Source organism: Mustela nigripes, chromosome 12 (genome assembly GCF_022355385.1).
Source record: "Mustela nigripes isolate SB6536 chromosome 12, MUSNIG.SB6536, whole genome shotgun sequence".
NCBI lineage: Eukaryota > Metazoa > Chordata > Mammalia > Carnivora > Mustelidae > Mustela > Mustela nigripes.
This window is the reverse complement of record NC_081568.1, coordinates 82387945-82403112: the sequence shown is the minus strand read 5'-3', so window position 1 is coordinate 82403112 and position 15168 is coordinate 82387945. Positions and strand designations below refer to the sequence as shown.

Genomic DNA, 15168 nt, shown 5'->3' with positions numbered 1-15168 from the left:
TAGTAAGAAGGAGCAAAGGAGCTGAGGGTCTGAATGAAGGTGGCTAGCCACAAAAATTTAAAGGAGTGAATAGATGAAGGCCCTTACTCTTTCCTGGAAAAGGAAATAACCATATGCATCCACACTTACTTCTGTGGAAATTCTTGGGAAAGAGTCCAAATTGCTTAGTACCTTGATTCACATGTGTACCTAGTTCCTAGTATGTTATTTTTTTTATGGCCATAATGTGCAAAAGCGGGCAGTGTATTATTATTCACTTCTCTTTTAAAATTTAAATATTCAACAGATATTTGTTGAGAACCTGTTGTAAGCTAAACCTTGAGGGTTTAATGAGATACAAGTTACTAGTCCCCAGCATGACCAAGCTTTAGATGTCCTGTGACGAAGACAGACAGATACCAGCACCACTGTGTGATTAGTGCCAGCATAGGGAAATATTGGTAGGTAGGAACATATTAAGAAGGGCATATCATGACCTCTTGGTGACCAGTGCAGGTGATTAACTGGGACCTGAAGGATGAGAGCATCATAAAATGATTGATGAGGCATGAGGGCAGAGAAAATACTATGAACAGAGAGGCTCAGGTGAAGGAAGGAGCTTGGCACTTTTGGGAAAATGCAGATGCCTTGATGGGCCTGCAGTGGGGGAATAAGAGAAAGGGGAGGAGGGTGCAATCTGGCAGAGATTAGGCAAGAAGGGCCTGGAGTGCCAGATTTTACAGAATAGACTTTATCCTGACAGACAGCTGCAGAGAATCTCTGAAAGGGAATTGACTTGATCAGATTTGTGTTTTGATAACATTTCCACTTACAGCAATTATGATCTGGTCAGGATTTATAGAAACAAAAAATTTCCTTGTCACTTTCATTTTCCTTTGGTTACTGGAGAAACTTGTTATTATGTCCCTGATGTTTTTTTTTTTTAAGATTTTTTTTTTTTTTTTTTAATTAAACTCTACACCCAATGGAGGGCTTGAACTCACAACTCCCAAGATCAAGAGTTGCGTGCGCCACTGACTGAGCCAGCCAGGTACCCCCACGACTTTGCAAGTAGGGAATTCTTTCTCATTTCCTCTCTACCTTTGTAGCCGCGTCCTTCACCTCCTTATAAACTGACTTTTCATCTTTCTGTTGCTTGTCCTTGTCCTCTATATTAAACATGCTTAAAAAATAGTAAATCATTCTTTGGTTTAAAATGTAGGGACCTAGGGCACTTGGGTGGCTCAGTTGGTTAAGTGTCTGCCTTTGGCTCAGTTCATGATTCTGGGATCCTGGGATAGAGCCCCTCTATGGGGCTCCCTGCTCAGCAGGGAGCCTGCTTCCTCCTCTCCCTCTTCTCCTCCTCATTTGGGTATGCACTCTTTCTCTCTGTCAAATAAATAAATAAAATCTTTAAGAAAAATTCTACAGTTTTTTAAAAAATGTAGGTAACTGAAAATAGTAAAACAGCTGACAACTTCATAGTAGATTTCTACTAAATTTTAATTTTAGTACTGTTAGTTATTTTTATTACATAATAGACAAAGTATATTTAAGATTGTTACTGGAGAAATAGTGTTAAGGTTGGGGTTTTTTTGACTGCACAGAATTCCTTTTTGCAAAGTGCTCAAATTGTGTAACCATTTAGAAAACAACCAGGAATCCACCATATCTGCGATATGACTAGAAAGCATTTTGTTTTTTAAGTCAACGCTACATCCAGTGTGGGGCTTGACGGCATGACCCCTAGATTGAGAGTCACATGCTCTACTGACTGAGCCAGCCAGATGCCCCACTTTTTTTTAAAGTAATTAAAATATATGTATAAATATATATTTAAGTAAGCTCTCTGTCCAGTGTGGGGCTTGAACTCACAACTCTAAGATCAAGAGTTGCATGCTCTACTGATTGAGCCAGCCAGGCACCCCATTGGGAAGCATTTTTTAAATTGTTTGAAAGGAGAGAGGGAGGCACGATTAAAGGAGACTGAGTTGTAGGTGTTAAGGGACTTGGCAAGGTCACCTGTTGAGTAGGTTGTAAAAGTATGAGTAGAGTCCAGGGGCTCCTGGCTGGCCCTGTGAGTGGAGCATGTGACTCTTATCTCAGAGTTGTAAGTTTGAACTCCATGTTGGGTGTAGAGATTTTTTTAAAGAGAAAACAAAACAAAACAAAACAAAAAAACTTAAAAAAAAATATGAGTAGGGGTGCCTGGGTGGCTCAGTCATTAAGCGGCTGCCTTTGGGTCAGGTCATGATCCCAGGGTCCTGGGATTGAGCCCCGCATTGGGCTCTCTGTTCTGTGGGAAGCCTGCTTCTCCCTCTCCTACTGCCCCTGCTTGTGTTCCCTCCCTTGCTGCCTCTATTAAAGAGATAAATAAAACCTCTAAATAAAAGTACGAGTAGAATCCAGATATTTTCTCATTTGAAAATGCTGCAGACTCTGGAAATGTTAGCATATAAGAAGGGGAAGAAAACCTGATTTCACTCAAAGTAACTTTATGCCAGAAAATAAAATTTTAGAAACTTAATGTAAGTTTCAAAACAGAATTAGATTTGTGGATGGTCCATTGGTATTCGGCTTTCACACTTGCCTGTTCTGTGAATGTTCATTCCACTCCAGCTTTGGCGTACTTGGTTTTAACAGCTAATTATTTGCCCCCAGAATCAAAACTGAGAAAGAAGCTCTAACCTTCCTTTTTTTCAGAAATAGGGTGATCATGCATGTGCTTTGCTTTCAGTTTCCGTTGAAACTGGGATGATGATACCGGTGTTGCTGTGTGGATTTGATATTAGTAGAGACATGCTTGCTATTCTCTGTTTCATTTTAACTTCACATTAATAGTCTATTAACCATTTGGAGAGAAGTTCTTCATCAGTTTCCTTGAGGGGGTGGGGGAAACATGTAGATGACTAATCCTCCCTTAGCATCTTCCCACTGGGTCTCAGCATCCTTCTTTGGTGGGCATAATTGCAGCTTGCCAGTGTGTACTGCTCCATCCTGTACTTCTCTAAGTATTTATACATTTTAACTAAATAGGAGCAGTATCTGTTTGACAATCGACTCTGTTTTAGCATCTGATTTTTTTACTCTGTTTTAGTAATCTGATTTTTAAAAAGTGTTTCAGAGCTTTTTATATATATCAGTAATTCATTAACTATCCCTTTGTGGTTTAAAGTGGACAGATAGTGATAACCCTAATTTTTTTATTTTATTTTATTTATTTTTATTTTTTATAAACATGTATTTTTATCCCCAGGGATACAGGTCTGTGAATCAGCACTCAACAAAGGATAACCCTAATTTTTAATCATGTTTAAAATTCAAGATAACCATGGAAAAATGGCCTCTCAGTAAACAGCTCAGTTCTGTGTGAACCCACTTTTTTTTAAAGCAAGACTGTCAAAGTATAGAGTGAATAATTCTTTCTCTTTTGTGTCCAACAGGAAAGAAAAGGAACAGCCAAAGTAGACTTTTTGAAGAAGATTGAGAAAGAAATCCAACAGAAATGGGATACTGAGAAAGTGTTTGAGGTCAATGCATCTAATGTAGAGAACCAGACTAGGTAAGTAATACTTTGTGAAGTTCTGCACCTGTGTATCCAAAACCATTGGCTGCAGAAACCACTTCGTGGAAAGGATAAGGCAGATTGTATTTATAATGTCTGAAACAGGCTGAAGGAGGTAACTTCTACGTATGCATTTGAAATGAGGATCCACTTTCCTTTGGAATTCTTGTTTTATTTTTTATTTTTTTTAAAGATTTTATTTATTTATTTGACAGACAGAGATCACAAGCAGGCAGAAAGAGAGAGAGGAGGAAACAGGCTCCCCACTGAGCAGAGAGCCCGATGTGGGGCTTGATCCCAGAACCCTGGAATCATGACCTGAGTGGAAGGCAGAGGCCTCAACCCCCTGAGCCATCCAGGTGCCCCTAGAATTCTTTTTTTAAATTCATTTTTAATTTTTTTATTTTGAAAGTGAGCATGGGGCACGTGGTTGGTGCACTTGGTTAAGTGTCCAACTCTTGATTTCAGATCAGGTCATGATCTCAGGGTTGTGAAATTGAGCTCCACATTGGTCTCCCTCAGAGTCTGCTTGAGATCCTCTCTTTCCCTCTTTTCCTGCCCCTCCTTCTGTGCTTGTGCAGAAGCACAAGCCTCTCTCTCAAATGAATGAATGAATGAATGAATGAAATATATAGGAAAAAAAGAATAAAGTGAGCTCTATGCCCATTGTGGTACTTGAACTCACAACCCGGAGATCAAGTGTCTACATGCTCTATCAGTTGAGCCAGGCAGGTGCCCCTTCCCTAGAATTCTCTCTTTTTTTTTTTTTTTTAAGATTTATTTATTTACTTGATAGAGATTACAAGTAGGCAGAGGCAGGCAGAGAGAGAGGGGGGGAAGCAGGCTCCCCGCTGAGCAGAGAGCCTGATGCGGGGCTCGATCCCAAGACCCTGAGATCATGACCTGAGCTGAAGGCAGAGGCTTAACCCACTGAGCCACCCAGGTGCCCCTCCCACAGAATTCTTAAAGGACTTTTTCTACATAAAGTTTTTTTTTTCTTAACTTACATTTTTTGTGTTTAGACAAAGGAGAGTGTTTTCAAGTTTTGTCTTTGATGACTGATTCTGATAGTCATTCTATTAGAGATTCATATTCTAGTGATGATTATCTCCAGAAACACAAAGTATAAATTTTGAAGGGTTTCTGTATTTGAAGGTCTTAGTTCAAAAATACTGTATTGCCTTGATGTTAAGCATCAGTTTTAAGACAGTCCACAGATAATGATTATGATATTGGGAAAAACAAAAATAACTGCTGCAAAACAGTACTGTAATAAATATATGCATCTTTTATAAGATGTATCTCAATTTCAGGTATGTTGAAATGTAGAAGAATGTCTTCTTACAATGAGAAAATACATTGACAACAATTATAGAAGTAGCTAATCTTGAAAAGTTATTGTTTAGTATGCAAAGAAATTAGGAAATATGCCATTTTTAACATATTATCATTTAATATTTTTAATCCATTAAGATTAGCAATACTTTATCCTTATGTTGTAGATGAGGAGACTGAGGTACTGGGAGGCTAAGTAACCAATTCAAGGTTGCATAGCTATGCATTGATGGGATCTGGACTACTTTCCAGAACTTCCTAATTGTAAGGTGTATCCTCCTTGCTACCCAGCACGCTCTAGTGAATTTTTTCTTTTTCTTTTCTTTTTCCTTTTTTTTTTTTTAAGGAAATTAAGAGTGTTGTTGTAATGTAAAGTCTCTGATATTATTTAAGCTATTGTTTGAAGTTTTTGTTGGTTTTAGAATTTTGGACGATTTTAGGTAAGATACATATGTATCTTGTAATACTGAGGGTATTTTACTATTTAAAATATTTTTTTATTTTTAAAAGATTTTATTTATTTATTTGACACACAGAGATCACAAGTAGGCAGAGAGGCAGGCAGAGAGAAGCGGGGGCTGGGGGGAAGCAGGCTCCCCGCTGAGCAGATAACCTGATGTGGGGCTTGATCCCAGGACCTTGGGATCATGATCTGAGCTGAAAGCAGAGGCTTTAACCCACTGAGCCACCCAGGCGCCCCAAGAGGGTATTTTATTTTACCTGACGGACTTTGACTTGCTTTATATATATGTCTAATGAAGGCAAATCTTGTCCAGTCCTAAAACATTAAATTAATCCAGTTTCCTAAGAGTTTTAAGATTATCTTCAGTAAATTATCTTTACTCAGCATTTTGGCTTAATTTATATCTCCATTATTTGCTGCAAGGATATTTATTTCTTTAATATCTACCTGTAAATATATTACTCTTTCTAAATCAAAAGTGAGTTTCAATTTAAGAGGGCCTTTAATTTCCAGACTTACATATTTAATTTAATTTAATTTTTAATTATTCTTTATCTTTGAAGATTGTATTTATTTATTTGAGAGAGAGAGAAAAAGAGCAAGATCAGGGGAGAGGGGCAGAAGGAGAGGGAGGACCAGACTCCTCGCTGAGCAGGGGGCCCCATGAGGGGCTCGATCCATCCCAGGATCCCAGGATCATGATCAGATTCCAGGGCAGATGCATAACCACCACGTGCCTCTTAAATAATAAAATTTAAACAAGTTGTTTGTAGTTTGCATTCCCTTCACCCCCCTCTTCACTGTAAAAGGAACTTAACATTTATTTCTCTGTACTTTGTTTTTTACATGATTGTTTCGCAGCAAGGGCAAGTACTTTGTAACCTTCCCATATCCGTATATGAATGGGCGCCTTCATTTGGGACACACATTTTCTTTATCCAAATGTGAGGTAAAGTTTCATCTGTGTTTAATATAATGGGGTGGAAGGTCTTTGATAAATACTATTTTGAAGAAAATGGCGTATGTAGAATTTATTTCCTGTTAAGAGAACTTAGAATTCCTTAATTTTAAACATAATTTTAATATTTTACTTCTATTAAATATTCTTTAATTTGCATATGTGGTGTGTGATAAGTAATTCCTAGGATGGTGAGAAGACAAAAAAGGAATGGAATTTTGGAATGACTTCCTTCTAAAGAAGGAGAGGAAGAGGAAAACTAGGCTGATAATCTTTGTGAAATGTCAACATTATGTATTTGTCTAGCATTTGAATTTGTAATTTAAATTTAGTTTGCTTTCTGCAGTTTGCAGTAGGATACCAGAGACTGAAAGGAAAAACTTGTCTGTTCCCCTTTGGTTTACACTGTACTGGAATGCCTATTAAGGTAAGATTGCTTTTGGGATTGGTTTCTACTCTTTTTAGCTTAAAGCAAATGCAATGTCCAATTTAAGAGCTTGAAATAGGATTTTCAAATACTTATGTATTTTATTGCAGTGTTTTTTGAAATGAGTTGAATTTACTATTGTGAAAATTAATTTTTAGAAGATGCTTGAAGAAGTGCATAGAAGACACACATTAAGGTCTAAGTGATTGCTAAGTAATTTTGATATCTCTGTTGGTGACTTTACGTATTAATATTTCAAGTTAGATTGTAACTATTAACAAGTAAAATAGCATGATATTTTATGCACTTGTGATATATAGCATATCAGCATCAAGTCATAGTTTTTTTAAATATGTCTCAGCTTTTGGTTTTTGTCATATCATATTTTCATCATGTTTACAAAAGTCTTCATTTGTCATGAATGTGTATTAGAAATAATTCTAAATAAAGATGGGGCCAGACAATTAGAGTTGAAAGGATTTCCGAAATGCAAGAGGGTTGGGAAATGTAACTGCCATTTCTTTTGCTTCTCCATCCTTTTATTTTGAAAAATGTCACACCTGCAGAAAAGATGCAAATGTTTGGAGAATGAACACCATATACTTTTCACACGTCATTACCAACTCTTACCGTTTGCCATAACTGCTTTAGTTCACATACATTATACGTGCACGCTTTTTTCTCTGTCTATAAACTCGCTGAAAGTAGGTTGCACCCATCATGTTGTGCCACCTCCAAGTACTTGAGTACGTATCTTTGTCTCATTGTCCCATCCAAGAAATTTAACATTCATGTAATATTACTATCTTCATCTAATCTCTAGTCAGATGTTTTTAATTGTTCCAGAATGTTCTTTCTGGCAGTTTTTTACTTTGTGTGCTGTGGATCACACGTTGGATTTTGTTATCAGTTCTTCTTGGTTTCTTTTAGTTTGTCATGACATTGATATTGTTTGAGGGTTTAGGCCTCAAACAATTTTGTAGAATGCCCCATCATCTGAGTTTTCCGATTGTTTCTTCATGATGAGATTTGAATGAAATATTCTGACAAGAATACTATATTGGTGAGGTATAAATCTTCTGCAGTACCATATTGAAAGGCATATTTTGGCAGTTTGTATAACCTCGGATAAACCCCTTCATCTCTCAGTGTGCATTTTCTAACTTACTTATTTTTTAATTTTTTATAAGATTTTGTTTATTTGTCAGAGAGAGAGAGAGAGGGAGCATGAGCAGGGGGAAGGGCAGAGGGAGAGGGAGAAGTCGGCTCCCTGCTGAGCAGGGAGCCCCAGGCAGGACTCGATCTCAGGACCCTGGAATCATGACCTGAACTGAAGGCAGAGACGTAACCGACTGAGCTGCCCAGGCGTTCCGCATGTTTTCTAACTTAATGCCTCCTGTCTACCTTGGAGGCTTGAGATAATGATAGAAGATATAAGACAGTCATCTTTAAATTGAGAAATACTATTATTCATGTTATTCAAAATGATAACACTGTATCTTATATATCTTGGTGCCTCTGATGCCTAACATACGGTATACTACATTGAGTACTTTGAACGCTGAATAAATACTTGCTGAATAAATGAAGTAAAAATACTAATTTATAAATTAGTGAATTTTGACACACATAAATTATATCATTTGAGTTTTCTGTAATGAGTCACATGTGTATAGATGTGTTGTAGAAAATCTCAGTCAATTGTAGTTAGCCAAAGAAGTACCAAAAAATTGTTTCGACCTTGAATGTTAAACTTCACTCTAATGTTGTGTTTGTTATAGGCATGTGCTGATAAGCTGAAAAGAGAAATAGAGCTTTATGGTTGCCCCCCTGATTTTCCAGATGAAGAAGAAGAGGAGGAAGAAATCAATGTTAAAATAGAAGATGTAATAATTAAGGATAAAGCTAAAGGAAAAAAGGTTTGGTGGTTAATAGTATTTATTTTGGTTGAAATTTCAAACTTATATTTGTTTAATTTATATTTGTATTCCCAGTACCTGACACATAAAAAGTACTCCGTGATTTTAAAAAAGTAGCAAAGCCAAAAATTTTTGATGGCCTTTTTCCCCTTTTTACTTTATTTTGAAGTAATTTAGATTTAGAGGATTGCAAGGTAGAGCAGAGTTCCCTCATAATCTTCACCCAGTTCCCCTTATTTAACCATGTATAGTCCTCAGAACTGAGATATTAACATTTGAACAATACTATTCACTAAACTACAAACTTTATTTGACTTACAACAGATTTTCATTGACATCCTTATTCTGTTTGCAGGTCCAATCCAAGCTTCCATATTGCATTTACTTGTCATGTCTCCTTTGTATGTCTCCTTAATCTCTTCCATCTTTGGTTGCCTTTTTGATACTGGTAAATGTTAGAAAAAGACAAAACTCTTTGTTAGTAGCTTATTTGTAACTAAAAAATGATACATGTGGTATTAGAAAAAGGAAATTGAGATTGGTGCTGAGATCTTATCTTTGATGATAATTCTTTATGGTTCCAGTGATTTAATTATTTCTCATATCAGAGTTTTAGTTTGGACTGTAAAATTTGTAAAAACTGTACATCTAAATTCATTAGTATTCTGACATACCAACAGCATGTTTTGGAATGTAAAAAATGCCAAATTAAATTATTCACTTAAAATTATTGCAGTCCTAGAATTTGCTAACCAATTGTTGGTTGATCTTGATGGGGTTTGCATTTACTGGTTATTTTCAGAGTAAAGCTGCTGCTAAAGCTGGATCTTCTAAATATCAGTGGGGCATTATGAAATCCCTTGGTTTGTCTGATGAAGAGATAGTCAAATTTTCTGAAGCAGAACATTGGCTTGATTATTTCCCACCACTGGCTATTCAGGATCTGAAGAGAATGGGTTTGAAGGTATGTCCATCACCGCCATAGTTTAAGAAAATGTGAAGAATACATTGTGTTGATGATTATATGAGACTTGGACCACCTCTTAATTTAGAATAATATATTCCACCTGTATTGCTCTAATGAGTTGGTACCATTATTGTTAATGGACCTTGATGTAAGCAGTGAAGTACTTTAATATTTGTTGTATTGGAATATTTGTTAATAGCAATTAGTAGAAGGGAATTCCATTCAAAGAATATGAAGAAGCCAAAGTTTAGCTTATATATTTAGGAATACATAAAGGTATTATTTAAGTGTTCTTCCTTAATTTGTTGTAATCCCTATATGCTTATTATATGACTATGTGTGTTTCAAAATTGACAAATTAAACACAAGTTAATATAATTATATATTTAATAGAACCTGAAAGTTGTTTTCTTTTTAATGTTTGATATAATTATAGGTTGGAACATAAAGAGCGAAAGAGTAAATAATTGGTTCATGGGAATTCTTATTCATAGAAACTCTATAAATTTCTCAAAAATTACCTTTTATCTTTTCTCTAGGTAGATTGGCGTCGTTCCTTCATCACCACTGATGTTAATCCTTTCTACGATTCATTTGTCAGGTGGCAGTTTTTAACATTAAGAGAAAGAAGCAAAATAAAATTTGGGAAGCGGTAAGTTAGTTATCTTTTGATATAATAAAGCAAGAATTCTAATTCTTGCATTGTATTTCACTGCTTGATAGATAGCCTTCTTTTTCCTGTTGTACATTTTTCCTTTTTGTTCTCATGTCTCAGTTGTTTCCCTTTTTGTCTTAACAGTATTTTAATGCCTTTGAGCTGCTTACTGTTATGACAAATAAAAACAGGGAGAATGGAAGTTTTGGCTTTTTAAAAAATATAATACCCAGTGTTCATTATATCACATGCCCTCCTTAATGTTCATTACCTAGTTACCCCATCCTTATACCCCTCCAACAACCCTGTTTTTTTCCTGTGATTAAGAGTCTCCTATGGTTTATCTTCCTCTCAGAGTGTTGGCTTTTACGATCTCCCTAAAGATGCTGTTCAGTATTTCCAGCCACATTCAAAAATAATTTTATTTATGTGTTAGTTTATCCTTTTTTTCTATAAATTGTCTTAAGATTCTTCCTTGATTCTGGGAATATCTGGGTGGCTCAGTTGGTTAAGCAGCTGCCTTCAGCTCAGGTCATGATCCCAGAGTCCTGGGATTGAGTTCCACATCAGGCTTCTTGCTCGGCGGGGAGCCTACTTCTCTCTGTCTCTGCCTGCCACTCTGTCTGCCTGTGCTCGCTTGCTCTCTCTCTCTGACAAATAAATAAATAAATCTTAAAAAAAAAAAGATTCTTTCTTGATTATGTGGATTAATTAAAAGCTACTTGTATTTCATAATTGAGATTATATTTCATATAATGAAATATATGTTTCATACCACAAAGCCAAGTTTAGTGCATATTTTTCAGGGTACCTTTGTTGAAGGCAGAAAAGTTTCATTAAATAACTAGGCTGGCAACTACTCATAAAAGCATAAATAATTGATATAGACATTTGTTCAGTTAGAAGTTTTAGTTAGAAGAAGTACTGAAAGATATTAGCAACAAAGGCAAATATGTTAGGGTAAAACTTGTATATTATAATAATATTTGTCACTTACTGTTTATTTTTTAGGTATACCATTTACTCTCCAAAAGACGGACAGCCTTGCATGGATCATGACAGACAAACTGGAGAGGTAATTATTTGTGACATAGAGTAGCTATTATAATAATTCATAATATAGTCATAGAGTTAACAGAGTAGATCAGAAACCTAAAAATAAATTTTTTTAAAAAAAGATTTTATTTATTTATTTATTTGGCAGACAGAGAGAGTTCGCAAGTAGTCAGAGAGGCAGGCAGAGAGGGAGGGGGAAGCAGGCTCCCCGGTGTGCAGAGAGCCCGACACAGGGCTTGATCCTAGGCCCCTGAGATCATGACCTGAGCCGAAGGTAGAGGCTTAACCCACTGAGCCATCCAGGCGCCCCAGAAACCCAAAAATAATTTTAAAATATTCCATTGCTGAGGTGTATTCTGGTGACTGTGAAGAGGGAGGCACAATGACACTGTAGGTGTCTGCATCTTGTCTACCACCTTGTTACTCCAAGAGCGGTGCTAATGACTAGCTGCATATGCTTGTGATACAGAAGCACATTCTTTTTTTTTTTTTTTTTAAGATTTTATTTATTCATTTGTCAGAGCGAGAGTGAGCACAGGCAGACAGAGTGGCAGGAAGAGTCAGAGGGAGAAGCAGGCTCCCTGCGGAGCAAGGAGCCCGATGTGGGACTCGATCCCAGGACGCTGGGATCATGACCTGAGCTGAAGGCAGCTGCTTAACCAACTGAGCCACCTAGGCATGCCCAGAAGCACATTCTTGAGCCTTTCCCCCAAACTGCTGTTTCAGAAGGTCTGGGGTGGAGCCCAGAAATCTGTCTCTAATATGCTCTCAGTAAGATTCACGTGCAAACTAATGTTTGCGAAGCACTGCTTGGAGAATACGCTGTTCTAAGAGAGCATGGGGCAAGGTAATGAGATATGTGGCTAACTGATGTACACAGATTCCATTTATACTTGTTCTGATCATGTGCTTACTTGCCTCTTTCCAAAGTACTTGTAGCCATGCATATCAGGTCACTCTACATTCCTGTGAAACACATTAGTAGCATTATTCCTTGTAATACTTGAGTGAAGCCAGGGTGATTTACCTAAAGCTCTAGCATAGTGAATCAGTAGCAGTGACAGAATCTGACCTTAGGATTCTCTATGCTGCATCTTCCTCTATTGCCATCTCTGAATGCGTTTGTAGTCTAGTGACTACTTTTCAAAGACAGCTTTCAATTATGATGCAACTTGTCTAATAGAAGTGAGAGTTGATCAGAATTTTGAATTTGGAAGACCCAGTTTACTGACTCTGTTAAGTTTTAATGTAGTCAACACCACAGCAGTATCCTAAATTCTAATAGTATGTCATAGTTTTTCAAAGCATTTTCTTGTTCATTGTCTTATGTGTTCCTCAGGACAATCCCATGTGAGTCACAGGACAGTTATTTTACAGACGAAGAAATGGAGGCTCAGAGAGATTGTGACTCCCTTGGGTGAAGCCATTAGTAATAGCCTCGGTTAGGTTTTGAATGCACATCATCTGAACCTCAGGTCCAGGGTATTTCTTTGATTCCTGCCTGCTCTTTGGGATTGTTTGATTACATATTCTGACTCCTCTTTTGGTAAACACCATTTTGGGTGATTACTCTAAATTTTTCTCCCGTCTTCCATTCTTAAGTGAGCTCTTAGCCAATTGTGTTTTTACTTAGTAGTGTCTGGGCTTCCTTTACGGGTTCTAAGCTGGTGTGGGGTGGGAAGGTGGTCTTTCAAGTCCCTTTTTTTCCCCAAAGATTTTTATTTATTTGAGAGAAAGAGGATGAGCTGGAGGGGATTGCAGTGCAGAGTGAGAGGGAGAAGCAGAGGGATCGTGACCTGAGCTGAAGGTAGTTGCTTAACTGATTGAGCCACCCAGGCACCTCTTTCAAGTTACTTCTTTCACATTAGACCTTTATTTATTTTTTATTATATTTTAAAGATTTATTTATTCATTTGAGAGAGAGAGAGCACAAGCAGGGGGGAGAGGCAGAGGGACAAGCAGACTTCCACTGAGCCGGGAGCCCTACTGATGGGACTTAATCCCAGGATCCGGAGGTTATGACCTGAGCCGAAGGCAGATGCTTAATGATCTGAATCACCCAGGCACCCCCACATTAGACTTCTGTGTGAATATAGTTATCTCCCCACTGGCAGTTTCCGCATTGGAAGAAAGAATTATTCTAACAATGTGAGAATCCATCTAAAAAAATTGACTCAGATCTCTCATGTAGATTAGTGGGTTTAATCCAAGTCTTTTTTTCCCTCTTAAATTTTTGTTTTGTTTATTTGTTTAGGGTGTGGGACCTCAGGAATATACTTTAATCAAGTTAAAAGTGCTTGATCCATACCCATCCAAATTAAGGTAGGTTACCAAACAGTTATTGCTCTTTTTGAAATTACAGATAAATGTGATAGAATCTACAATCTATTTTTTGCATAAATATATATTTTTTTCTCCTTAGTGGCCTGAAAGGGAAAAATATTTTCTTGGTCGCTGCTACTCTCAGACCCGAGACCATGTTTGGACAGACCAACTGTTGGGTTCGACCTGACATGAAGTACATTGGGTTTGAGACGGTGAATGGTGATATATTCATCTGCACCCAAAGAGCTGCCAGGAATATGTCATACCAGGGCTTTACCAAACACAATGGGGTGGTGCCTGTTGTTAAGGAATTAATGGGAGAGGTGAGTTGGGTAGGAGATTTTTTAATTTAGTGCTTAAACTAAGAGGAAAATTACAACTGTAACACTTGAGGGAAGGACATTGAAAAAAATCTTTTAAATTAAGGTATATATACAATGCAGTGTGTAAATTCTATATTTTGTATTTTGGTGCATTTTTATATGTGCATACACTCATGCAAGCACCACCCAAATCAAGATATAGAACAGTTCTAGTAGTCTAGAAAGTGCACTCTTGGCCATCTTGAGTCAGTACTCACCCCTCTCCTGCAAAGGTAACCACTGCTCTGATTTAAGATCAAAGATTAGTTGCTGTTCTCGAACTTTTCATTCAAGTATGGCATAGACAGACTTATATAATCTGTACTCTTTTGTGTCTGGCTTCTTTTGCTTGAATTAGGTCTTTGAGATTCATACATGTTGTGTGTAGGAGTGGTTTTGTTCTTTCTTAATACAGTGGAGTATTCATTGCATGACCATAATTTCATAGCATTTTCAAGTCTTATGTTTCAGTTCCGTAAGTACCTGGTTGAAAAACACAGACTGTCCTCCCCCAAGCGATTTAATGGCTGCAGTAGAAGACGACTACCTGCATTCCTGGTGTAGAATTGCAGCCATTTTTTTCCTGAAGAATCTTGGTTGATAGTAACTAAATCTGGATGATTATGTAGCTTTTATCTTTACGGTTTATTTACTTATCAGTACTTCAGAGTATATTTTATTCCCTTTGGTAAATGCTGATCTTAGGTGTCTTAATAAATAACATTTATTTATTTATTTATTTTTAAAGATTTTATTTATTTATTAAAGAGAAAGATCATGAGCAGGAGAGGCAGAGGGAGAAGGAGGGAGAGAGAATCCAAGCAGACTCTGGGCTGAGCACAGCCCAATGTGGGGCTCGATCTCATAACCCTGAGATCATGACCTGAACCAAAACCCGAGAGTCAGATGCTTAACCAACTGAGCCACCCAGGCAGCCCAATACATAACATTTTAAAAGAAAAAGATGAGTAGAATACTACCTTAGCTCTTTTTTGAATAGACCTTTTATTTCTTGCATATTTTGTAAACCAACTTACTTTTGGACTGAATTGTTACACATTAGCAGGACTCAAAATTCAAAAGACAAAATAGAGAGTACATCACTGGTCACTCAGTTTCCCCTTCCATAGGCAGTCACTAAAATCCAGAAATATTTC

At 37.1% G+C, this 15168-nt stretch overlaps 1 protein-coding gene across 1 annotated transcript in view; it reads left to right on the top strand.

Moving 5' to 3' along the window:
• LARS1 (leucyl-tRNA synthetase 1) overlaps window positions 1-15168 on the top strand; it is a 70242-nt gene that overhangs the window by 6769 nt on the left and 48305 nt on the right. Inside the window, exons 2-10 of the mRNA XM_059417840.1 lie at window positions 3423-3541; window positions 6204-6291; window positions 6647-6727; window positions 8509-8646; window positions 9449-9610; window positions 10153-10265; window positions 11280-11343; window positions 13579-13646; window positions 13747-13972. Coding sequence (XP_059273823.1) covers window positions 3423-3541; window positions 6204-6291; window positions 6647-6727; window positions 8509-8646; window positions 9449-9610; window positions 10153-10265; window positions 11280-11343; window positions 13579-13646; window positions 13747-13972 — 1059 coding nt within the window. The remainder of the gene's footprint in view (window positions 1-3422; window positions 3542-6203; window positions 6292-6646; window positions 6728-8508; window positions 8647-9448; window positions 9611-10152; window positions 10266-11279; window positions 11344-13578; window positions 13647-13746; window positions 13973-15168) is intronic.